The sequence below is a fragment of the Vulpes vulpes genome, chromosome 12 (assembly GCF_048418805.1).
Source record: "Vulpes vulpes isolate BD-2025 chromosome 12, VulVul3, whole genome shotgun sequence".
Taxonomy (NCBI): Eukaryota; Metazoa; Chordata; class Mammalia; order Carnivora; family Canidae; genus Vulpes; species Vulpes vulpes.
The window spans coordinates 29336737-29349186 of NC_132791.1; the positions used below are offsets into that span (position 1 = coordinate 29336737).

General features: G+C 35.0%; 1 protein-coding gene across 4 annotated transcripts in view; it reads right to left on the reverse strand.

Moving 5' to 3' along the window:
• IFT74 (intraflagellar transport 74) overlaps positions 1 to 12450 on the reverse strand; it is an 87789-nt gene that overhangs the window by 46246 nt on the left and 29093 nt on the right. For all 4 annotated transcript variants that reach the window (XR_011995512.1, XR_011995511.1, XM_026009004.2 and 1 more), the window contains exons 9-12: positions 11436 to 11574; positions 9878 to 9940; positions 5887 to 6030; positions 4188 to 4228 (exon numbers count right to left, since the gene is read on the reverse strand). Coding sequence is in view for 2 of the 4 variants with exons in the window: in XM_026009004.2 (XP_025864789.1) it covers positions 4188 to 4228; positions 5887 to 6030; positions 9878 to 9940; positions 11436 to 11574 (387 nt within the window). In the remaining 2 variants the exon portion in view is untranslated. The remainder of the gene's footprint in view (positions 1 to 4187; positions 4229 to 5886; positions 6031 to 9877; positions 9941 to 11435; positions 11575 to 12450) is intronic.

The following is a 12450-nucleotide window of genomic DNA, read 5'->3' on the forward strand; positions in this document are numbered from 1 at the left end:
TCTATGAGTCCAGCATTACCTTGATCCCAAAACCAAAGATCCCACCAAAACTGAGAATTACAGACCAACATCCCTAATGAACATGGATGCAAAAATTCTCACCAAGATACTAGCTAATAGGAGCCAACAGTACATTAAAAGGGTTATTTATCATGACCAAGTAGAATTTATTCCTCGGCTGCATGGGCAGTTCACAACATTCTCTAATCAACTCATGTGATACACCACATTAATAAAAGGAAAAACAAAACCATACGATTCTCTCAATAGATGCAGAAAAAAGCATTTGACAGAACAGAGCATTATTTCTTAATAAAAGCTCTCTGCAGTGTAAGGATAAAGGGAACATATCTCAATATCATAAAAGTCATGTATGAAAAACCCACAAATATCATCCTCAATGGGGGAAAACTGAGAGCTTTACCTCTAAGGTCACAAACATGACAGGGATGTCCGCTCTCACCTTTGCTGTTCAACACAGTACTACTGAAGCCTTAGCCTCAGCAATCAGACAGCAAAAAATAAATAAATCAAGGATCTGAAGCAAAAAAAGAAGTCAAACTTTCACTCTTCACAGATGACATGATACTCTATGTACAAAACCTAAAAGACTCCAACTAAAAACTGCTAGAACTGATACAGGAATTCAGCAAAGTTGTAGGATATAAAATCAATGCACAGAAGTCAGTTGCATTTCTATACCCTAACAATGAGCCAGAAGAAAGAGAAATCAAGGAATTGATCCCATTTACATTTGCATCAAAAACCATAAGATACCTAGGAATAAATCTGACCAAAGACGTAAAGGATCTATACTCTAAAAACTATAAAACACTTATGAAAGAAATTAAGACACAAAGAAATTGAAAACCATTTCATGCTCATGCATTGGAACAACAAATATTGTTAAAATGTATAGCTTCCCAGAGCAATCAATATATTCATTGCAATCCCTATCAAAATACCACCAGCATTTTTCACAGAGCTGGAACAATCCTAAAATTTATATGGAACCAGAAAAGACCCTGAATAGCCACAGAAATGTTGAAAAAGAAAACCAAAGCTGGAGGCATCAGAATTCTGGACTTCAAGCTGGTTACAAAGTTGTAATCATTAAGAAAGTACTGGCACAAAAACAGACACAAGATCAGTAGAACAGAACACAGAACCCAGAAATAGACCCTCAACTCTATGGTCGACTAATCTTCCATAAAGCAGGATAGACTATCCAATAGAAAAAAACGACAGTCTCTTCATTATATGGTATTGGGAAAATTGGACAGCCACATGCAGAAGAATGAAACTGACCACTTTCTTATACCATATACAAAAATAAATTCAAAATGGATCAAAGACCTAAATGTGAGAAAGGAACCCATCAAAATCTTAGAGGAGAACAGAAGTAGCAAGCTCTGCGGCCTATGCTGTAGCAAATTCTTGCTAGACATGTCTCCAAAGGCAAGGGAAACAAAAGCAAAAATGAACTACTGTGACTTCATCAAGACCAAAAGCTTTTACCCAGCAAAAGAAAGAGTTGACAAAACTAAAAGACAACCCACAGAATGGGAGAAGACACTTGCAAATGTCTTATCAGATAAAAGGCTAGTACCCAAAATCTATAAAGAACTTATCAAACTCAAACACCCAGAAAACAAAAAAAAAAATCCAGTCAAGAAATGGGTAGAAAACATGAACAGTCATTTCTCCGAAGAAGACATACAAATGGCCAAAAGACACATGAAAATATGCTCAACATCACTCATCATCAGGAAAATACATATCAAAATCACATATCACCTCACATCTGTCAGAATGGCTAAAATTAACAGCTCAGGAATCAACAGATGTTGGCGAGGATGTAAAGAAAGGGGAACCCTCTTACGCTGCTGGTGGGAATGCAAACTGGTATAGCCACTCTGGAAAACAGTATGGAGGTTCCTCAAAAAGTTAAAAATAGAACTACCCTACGACCCAACAATTGAAGTACTAGGTATTTACCCAAAGGATACAAACATAGTGATCTGAAGGGACACCTGCACCACAATGTTTATAGGAGCAATGCCCATAAAAGTGAAACTATGGAAAGAGCCCAGATGTCCACTGACAGATGACTGGACATGGATGGGAACACACACACACACACACACACACACACACACACACACACGAATATTACTAGCCCATCAAAAAGAATGGAATCTTGCCATTTGCAATGACATAGATGGAACTAGAGGGTATTATACAAAGTGAAATATGTCAGAGAGAAAAACAGCATACAATTTCCATTAAATGTAAATTTAAGAAACAAAACAGGGGAAGGGAAGGAAAAATAAGATGAAAACAGAGAGGGAAACAAACTGTAAGAGACTCTTAACTATAGGAAACAAACTGAGAGTTGCTAGAGGGGAGGTGGGTTGTGGGGTGGGATAACTCGGTGATAGGCATTAAAGAGGACACTTGATGTAATGAGCACTGGGTATATGCCACTGATGAATCACTAAATTCTATCTCTGAAACTAATAATATGCTATATGTTAATTAAATTGAATTTAAAGAAAACAATTTTTTAAATAAAAAATTTTTTTAAATAGTTTTTAAAAAATGGGCAAAGGATATGAATAGTCATTTCTCTAAAGAAAATATAGATATGGTCAATAAGCATAGGAAAAAAGGCTCAACACCAGTCACTAGGGAAATGCAAATCCAAACCATAATATATCACTTCACACCCATTAGGATGACTCTAATCTAAAAAGACAGGGTATCCCTGGGTGGCTCGGCAGTTTAGAGCCTGCCTTCAACCGAGGGCGTGATCCTGGAGACCCGGGATCAAGTCCCATGTTGGGCTCCCTGCATGGAGCCTGCTTCTCTCACTGCCTGTGTCTCTGCCCCTCTCATTCTCTCTCTCTCTCTCTCTCTCTCTCTCTGTGTCTCTCATGAATAAATAAAAAAATCTTTAAAAAATAAAAAAAATAAAAAGACAGGTAATAAGTATTGGTGAGGATATGGAGAAACTGGAATATCATACAAGGCTGGTGCAAATGTAAAATGAGTGCAGGTGCTTGGAAAATAGTCTGCCAGGTCCTCAAAGAGTTATATATAGAATCAGCAATTTTACTCCTTGGTATATACCTAAGAGAAGTAAAAGCATATGTTCACATAAAACTCACACATCAATGTTCATACCACCATTATCCATCATAGGCAAAATGGAAACAATCCAAATGCCATCAATTGATAAATACCTAATTGTGGCATAACTACACAATGGATTATTATTTGGCAAAAAAAGGGAAATTAAATACTGATGCATACTACAACACATATGAACCTTGAAAATATTATGCTGAGTGAAAGAATCCAGCCACAAAAGACCACATATTGTATGATTCTATATAAAATGTCCAGGATAGGCCAATTTACAAGGACATAGAGTAGAGTGGTTACCTAGAGCTAGGAGTGGTGGATGAGGGGGGCGAGGAAAGGGATACTGGGTTTTACTGGGGAGATTAAAATGTTCTAAAAGTTACTAAGATGATAGTTGCACAACTCTGAATACACTAAAAACAATTCTGAGTTGTACACTTTAAATATACGAATTGTATGGTATGTATTATATCTTAATAAAGGTATTTTTAAAAAATAAGAGCACGTGGATGGCTTAGTCAGTTAAACTTCTGGCTCTTTGATTTCAGCTCGGGTCATAATTTCAGGGTCATGAGATCAAGCTCCACATGGGCCTCTGCACTGGATATAGAGCCTGCTTAAGATTCTCTGTCACCCTATGCCCTCCCTCTCACTCAGCAGAAGCTCTCTCTCAAAAATAATAATGATAATAATAATAACAATACTATGAAATGGCTCTTAACATTAAAAAGGGATGCCTGGAATGGCTTAGTGTTTGAGCATCTGCCTTCAGCTCAGGGCGTGATCCCAGAGTCCCACAGGGAGCCTGCTTCTCCCTCTGCCTCTCTCATGAATGAATAAAACCTTAAAACAAAAAACAAAAAACCCCCAAAAACTAAACATTAAAAGAAATATTTAAAGCTATAAATAAGATTGAAAGCTGAATCAATAATATGCCATAGGAAGAAAATAACTACAACAATATGTACCTATTGTATATTTAGAATGTAATTTAAAAGAAGTGAAATGGATGTAATATGTCCTATTATAAATGTACTTACTGTCGCTCCATGCTGGCTATTTCCTGATTATCTTCTTTAACCTATAAAGGCATAAAAAGAAAATAGTACTTAAAGAATTACTCATTGTTAGGGTACCCTAAACACAATTTCCTTCTAAGGTATGCTGTATCAAAATGTCAAATGTAGTCTCTTTCTTGAAACCTAGTTCTTAAAACTCAACCTTTCAAGTTAAAAAACATATCATTAAGGAACCATTCACTGATTTTTTTTTCCTTTTTTCTCAAAGGAAGGGTGATGACTTATACAGCTATACCTATCCACATGGCACCATGAGGTTATTAACATATCTTCAGGCCTAGATCGGTTTACATAAATATCCAGAATTTCCAAGATTTCTAAGACTGTTACCCCTCACCCCAACCCACACACATAAGGCAGAGGGTGCCAGGTTTAGTAATTGCCATTACAACTGAATTTCAGATAAACAATGAGCAACTCTTAGGGCATGTATATACCATGCCCTAATACACCATGCATACACATATACACACACACTACTCTAAACAATTATTCACTGACTTCTGAAATTAAAACTTAACTAGTTGTTTTGTATTTTATCTGGCAATCCTATCTCAAGACCACACTTTCTCTCCCCTGCCTCCAACGATCTCTTTCCAAGGAACTTCAGAGATTCTAGATTATAATACCTTTCTGGAATGACTCTAATACTTAAATAGCTCCCAAGCTGATCCCTAAGGTTCTTCCAAACCATTTGGGTTCAACCTAAGACCACAAAGGAGTCTCATTTGTAGGTTCCTGATGGGTGCTATTCCCAAATATATATATGCATTTATCCTAAGGGCCCTTTAGTTAAGAGGTCTCATTATAAACAGGCTAATTATAACAGTGCTAAATTAAAGCTAACCTTGGGTAGTAATAAAGGTACTGAATACACGTGACACAATCAGGTGACATACCGTGACTTCACAGGACATTTTAGTTCCATTCACTTTCATGGAGACATGGATGATAATAACCACAAAAACTTATTAACCTTGGAATACTTCATTTTTTAAATATGAAGCCCCAAACACATAATGGAACAGATCTTCAATAAGATCATCAAACTGGGGGCACCTGGGTGGCCAAAATTGAAACAGGAAGAAATAGAAAACCTGAACATATCCACAACCAGCAAAGAAACTGAAACAGTAACCAAAAATCTCCCAACAGGGATGCCTAGGTAGCTCAGTGGTTGAGCATCTGCCTTTGGCTCAGGACGTGATCCCAGGGTCCTGGGATTGAGTCTCACATCAGGGAGACTGCTTTTCCCTCTGTCTATGTCTCTGCCTATGTCTCTGCCTTTCTTTATATATCTCTCATGAATAAATAAATAAATAGTCTAAAAAAAAAATAAGTGACCAATAAAGAGGGCTTTCAGTGTCCTTTCATGGATCCAAAACATGAAAAAAAAAAATGGCCAAAATGTGCACAAAGACCATATAAAATTATGACTTAAATCAAGAAACAGTTTATACGAGAAATGACTTTCACCTAGATTTTCTTTGTCAAATAGTTCATCTTAATTTAGATGAAACTCACTTTTCGCTGTTTTTTTTTAAGACAATAAATGTACTGGATTTCTGTTCAATTCATATGCCTTAAATCAAATAAATCAATACATTTACCATATCTTGATATAGTAAAATAAGTATTTTTGTTTTTTGTTTTTTTCTACCTGCTTAAGTAATCTCTCTCTCTCTTCCATTGGAGATCCCATGCTTTTGTCTTCAGCAATCATTTGGTCTCGATGGGACTCCAACTCATAAAGTTTCTCATGCAGCAATACAGCCTCCTGTTTTACTTGGGAGTGTGCTATTTCCTGAAGGGCACAAAAAGCATAAAAATTTAATTAGGATTTTATCAAAACCTATTCTCAACTAGGTTTCAGTTTATAAGAATAAGGACAAATTTAAACCATCAGCATCCTTAAATAGAGGTATCAATATCTACAGTACTCAATAATGCTCCAAAGCACATTTGTAAATTAGAAGAATAAAAATAAACCCCTTTTCCTTCATAAGTTATTTTCAGTCTAAGATTCACGAGAAAATGGGAGTTTATCTTATCTTCTAAATATAAGACCTGAACAAGGATAAGGCAACTCTACCAGTGGGAAGATAATAAAGAAAACGTCACAATGTATGTACAACTTTAATCACAATATTAAAGTCCAAATAACTGATCTCTAGAGGGAATATATTCTTATATATATATGAAATACACACACATATATGTGTGTGTGTGTATATATAGAGAGAGAAAGAGAGAAAGAGTCATATACATACTCTACTACAATGTTATTGGTTGAATTGTGTCACCCAAAAAGATACGTTGAAGTCCTGGTAATCTCCAGTACCTGTGAATATTATATAACTTAGAAATAGGGTCTTTGCTGATTTAGTCATGTTAAGACGAGGTCATTAGGGTAGACCTTAATCCAGTATGACTGATGTCTTTAGAAGACATGCAGACAGAGACACAGAAGGAGAGTGTCATTCAATGACACAGGGAGAAAATGGGGTGATGCACCTAAAATAAAGGAACGAATACCCAGGACCGACAGGCACCACCAGAAGCTGGAAAGAGGCCAGGAAGGAGTCTAAAAGTCTTAGCAGAAGCATGGCTCTGCTGACACCCTGATTTTAGACTTCTAGGCTCTAGAAAATTTGTTGTTTTAAGCCACACAGTTAGTGTTATCTTATTATAGCAGTACTAGGAAATTAATACACATAAGCAGAATAGTTATTGTGTATTCACCACTGTTCTACTGTTTATGAAGAAAAAATGAAGGCTGTGGTAACTTTATGAGATAACTAAAAAAGCTAGGGTTGTTCATAGTGTAGAGGAGGGAGAAAATGGCATTTGAAGCTGTTCTTTATTGATCATTTGTTCTGTGTCAGGCACTGTATTCTGTGTTCTCTATACACTATCTCTAATAGTCAAGGCAACTGTAATCATATAGTTATCACCTCTGTTTTACAGATGAAGAAACTAAGGATCTGAGATCTAAATAATTTTCTAAGTTAACAAAAATAAAAGCTAATGATGATATCTGAAACTAGGTCCACAGTATGAACAAGGTCAAATTTTTAAGAGACAAGACCTCCTCTTTTTTGAAAGCCAAAGAGAAGGAATCTTAAAAGGAAAAAGTGAATTAGACGAAGTCTGAAAGCCTATTTAAAAAACACAATATAGGAGCACCTGGCAGCCTCAGTTGGTGGAGAGTGGGTCTCTTGATGTTAGGGGTTGTAGGTTTGAGCCCCATGTTGACTGTAGAGATTACTTAAAAATAAAACCTTTTAAAAAAAAGAAAGCATCGTATATATAGCTCAATAATGGATTAGCTTCAAGTCAAAAAGTGTGATAATAAAATATAGACAGAAGAAATGCAGATATTTTGGGGTATCCCTTTTCATAATTATCTCCCCTTTCCTTTTGCTTAATCATCCTAACTAGCTGATCGATATTTGACATGTTTTCTTGAAGAACAAGTCCAAAAAAAATATAAGGAATCTGGCAAAAGTTAAATAGAATTAATGACATATATTCTTTATATATATATACACACACACACACACACATATACACAATATATATTATATATGATAAAAATATATATTTTATTTAAGAGATTATATATTTTATTTATTTAAGAGAAAGAGAGCGTGCGAGCAGAGGGAAGAGAAAAGGGAGAGGGACAGACTCCAAGATGAGTGAAGAACCCAATTTGGGGCTTAATCTCGTAACTATGAGATCATGACCCGAGCCAAAATCAGGAGTCAGATGTTTAACCAACTGAGCCACCCTGTCACCCCACAACTTATATATTCTTAGAGAATACTATAAGTTTTTGTAAAATTTCATGTTATTTTAGGCACACATGTGTGTACTGATGCCAAAATGTGGTATCGATACAAACACTAAATCCAAGGATATAAGTTTACACCTCTTCCCGAAGATACTAAATTTGCCAACTGAAGTAAGACTTGACATTCCCCACACACCCTAAAACAGATAATGAAGAATTCTGTAGGCCAGCTGTGTTAATACTGAATATGGTCCTTATTCTTCAAAGCATAATTCTATTACCAGAGAGATCCAAAAATATTAAAATTATATATACTCACATGTAGACAATAAGTAAAGAAAGCCATCTTAACTTTTTTAAGCAAACTACTCTTTCAACAGCAAATTTCTAAAAGAATTCCAAAATACTCATGCTAATTTCTTTTGCAAGAGAGATGACAGCAATTCTGTCAATCTACAATTGTTACTAATCCTATCATCATGATACCTACCTGAATCCATAGGAAATCAGGAAAAGCAGGTAAGGTTTGAGGTATAGACAGTATACTGAAGTGTAAAGGACATGAAAAGGTAGTTCGCAGAAAAAGAAATCATTGGCCAACAAATATATAAAGAAATACTTAATTTCATTCATAAATAACTGAAAATTAAAACAAGATAGAAATGTTTACCTATCAAACTAGCAAAAATGGAAAAAGTGAATAATGCTTGCTATTAATGAGTGGATAGGATAACAGGCCCTCCCTTAAACTGAGTCTAGAAGTAGAAAATGGAACCACCTTTTTGGAAGGCAATTTGACAACTTTACATTTTAGAAGTGTGTAATTTATCTTTTGACCCACTGCAAAAAATTCATCTGAAGACCTACTCATTTAACTTTGCATAAAATGCATGTTAAATGCATGCATTTAACTGCAGCATTGTTTATAACCCCAAAAAACTATAAACAACCTGCTCATCTACAAGGCTGTACTATAGTCATGCAATGTAACACAATGCAGTAATTTAAAATAATGAGGGAGATCTCTGAGAGCTTATGTGAATAAATATTTAAAAGAGAATGTTAGGTGAAAACAAAACCATGCTGCAGACAGTACATTATATGGGCATTCCACTTGAAGTTTTCCCAATAAAACCAAGATAAGGGGATCCTTGGGTGGCTCAGCGGTTTGGCGCCTGCCTTTGGCCCAGGGTGTGATCCTGGAGTCCCGGGATCGAGTCCCATGTCGGGCTCCTGGCATGGAGCTTGCTTCTCCCTCTGCCTGTGTCTCTGCTCCTCTCTCTCTCTCTCTCTATCATGAATAATTAAATAAAATCTTAAAAAAAAATTAAAAACCAAGATAAGACCATAAAATTGTTATAAAGACTAAATAATACTGGCAATCTATGTAAAGAGCTCAAAAAGCACAGACTAAGCACTCAAAAAATACAAAGTAGTTCTCTCTGGAAAGAGGAAAACAAAATAGGCATTTTCACTTTTCATCTTATTTAATTTTTTAACATAAACACGGTTTTTTAAATTAAACTGCTTTAAATAAACAACATGTAAGCATTTACACCTTTAAAATGATGAACTGATCTCTTCACTCGTTTTTAATTTCTTGTGCATGTCTTTAAATTACCATTAGATTTTGCATGTCTTAGCATGGCAGAATGATTTTGCATACAGTAGGTACTCAATAACTGAAACTAATTTCTCACCAAAGTAGGATATTTGTGGTGCTGAATGGGAAAAAAAATCATATCTCTCTTAGAAAATTACTAAGTAATACTTGAATGAGTTCCATTAATATATGTAATATATAGCTGAATTATCTTTTGTAGCTAATAGAAGAACCCTTATTTGATTTTATACTTACAGCTTCCAAGCTCTCTTTTTTCATGTTCAGTGAATCTAATTGTTGTTGAAGTGTGTCTAACTCCTAAAAAAGGGGAAAAAAGCAAATATATATACAAGTTATATTTAAAATGTGTTTCTCAACATTTCAGATATAGATATGACAAAGTAAACGTTATAAACATATTCAACTCATATCTTGCTACTTGATTAAAATTTAACATTATTCTATTTTTGATCATTTCATAATGTATAAAAATACTGAATCACTATAATGTACACCTGAAACTAATAAAATATTGCATATTAATTACACTTCAATTAAAAAAATAAGTTCGTGTTACTCAATCATAGGTTGAAACGTACCCATTCACAATCCTAAATTTTGAGTTTATAATTTGCCTGTTCTACTGCAAGCTTTTCCTAATTTCATCCAAAACAAAATTAAGTTTTTCAGTTTTTGAAAAAAATAACACCCAAAACACATTATTTCTATTTTTGCCAATTTAACTATTCCTAAAAACTTTGCCAAGATCTACCTTGAAAAATACTTCGAGCTTGTCAAAGGTAGCCAGATCTTTTCACAGTGAATCATCTCAATCAGAGAAGGACAAACATTGTCAATCGGAGAAGCACAGTGAATCATCACTGTGTTTTGAAAATATTAAATATCAGCAGCTTTCAAATTCATGATGTTCTTGTTTAAAGTTATGATTTTTAATTTTTATTTTTTAAACCATGTTTCCACATCCTTTGCCTAATTTCTTTTAGGGCCAAGACATATAGTAATTTATGTGGCTCACTCCTAAGGAGAAGATTTTTTAATCTGATTACTTATTATTCAAAAATAGCTGTGCAAGATTAGCTACATTTTGATGGTATTTTGGCATTTATATTATACTCTTTCTTCAGTGTTTTATTCTAGTTTATAAATCCTGACTAAAATAAAAAGTTAAATTGTCCATGAAGTAGTATCTGAGAAACCAAAACCACATTCACTTTTGGCATTTGTGCGGACTCATTCTCTATTAACTGTTTGGTTAAGGGACATCTGGGTATGTAAGGCCACTAACTTGCAAATCTGAGTCACCACCATGACTGTATGTTGGGAGAATTCTCAATAACCCCTCAGCAGATTCCCAGATTGCTTATTTAAACACCATGATTAGGAGGCAAGAGCTGTTCAAATCAAGGACACAGAGGTAAACGATGTGCTGCTTATTAGGCAGGAAAGAAAGTAAGCATCCCTATTGCTTTAGTATATGAGGTTCTTTATTATTTCCATCAACAGTTCATTTAAAATAAAGTGTTTTCATGTATCTTTATGACATGCAAAAGTGAAAGATGCATAGGAATGAATAATACAGTAAGATTAGGTCATTATGCAGCATGAAAAAAAGAAGTTTTCTATATCAGTGCTTCTTAAATTTAAATGTCCATCCTTAAAATTATCTGGGACTTTAAGATTCTAATCAGTAAGTAGGTCTAGTCAAGTTCTCAGGGATGCCAATGCTGCTCATCTTTAGATCATATAGTATTAAGACTTCTAAATGCTTGGACCAAGTAGTGATTAGTATTACCTGCAACAATTTCTCATTTGTGGTTTTCATTTCTATATACTTGACTTGTTTTTCAGGAGACATGTTTTTGATAATGCCATCTGCTGCTTGCTTTTCCTGTTCAACTTCTTCTTCTACACTTCTAATTTGTTTTTCCTTCCTGAAATCAAAAGTATCCAGTATTCCTCTTACTACATTGAGGGGAAAAACATCAATAAATTTTACTTAGGGTAAAATCATTCAACATAGTTTGTAATCCTTATAGATGCACAAAAAATTCTATTTGGAGAACTAGTGGTAGGTTGCCAGAGGGGAGAGGGTGAGAGATGGGCAAAAATGAAGGGGAGAGGTCCTTATAACTAGTACAGGCTTCCAATTATGGAATGAATAAGTCACAGGGATGAAAAGTACAGCATGGTAATAGTCAGTGGTATTGTGATAGTGCTGTATGATGATAACTTGTGGTGAGCATTGACTAACATATAGAACTGTTGAATCACTATGTTGTACACCTCAAACTTAACATTACGTGTCAACTATACTTCAATTAAAAATTAAGAAAACAGGAGAATCCCTTATACTTCTGAAAAAAAATGTTGCCCTCATCAGCAGACTTATTTCACATCTTTCTCTTTTCAATCCCCAAATCCTTCTATTTCCTTACTGTTCATTTTCCTTTACTTTCTTTTTCTTTTTTTTTTAAAGATTTTATTTATTCATGAGACACACACACACACACACACACACACACACACACACACACGGAGATGGGGGGAGAGAGAGAGAGAGAGAGAGAGAGAGAGAGAGAGGCAGAGATACAGGCAGAGGGAGAAGCAGGCTCCATGTAGGGAACCTGATGTGGGACTTGATCTCAGGACTCCAGGATCACGCCCTGGGCTGAAGGCAGGTGCTAAACGGCTGAGTCACTCAGGGATCCCCTTCCTTTACTTTCTTGCCAAAAAAAAAAAAAAAGAAAGAAAAGAAGAAAAGAAAAGAAAGAAAAGAAAAGAAAAGAAAAGAAAAGAAAAGAAAAGAA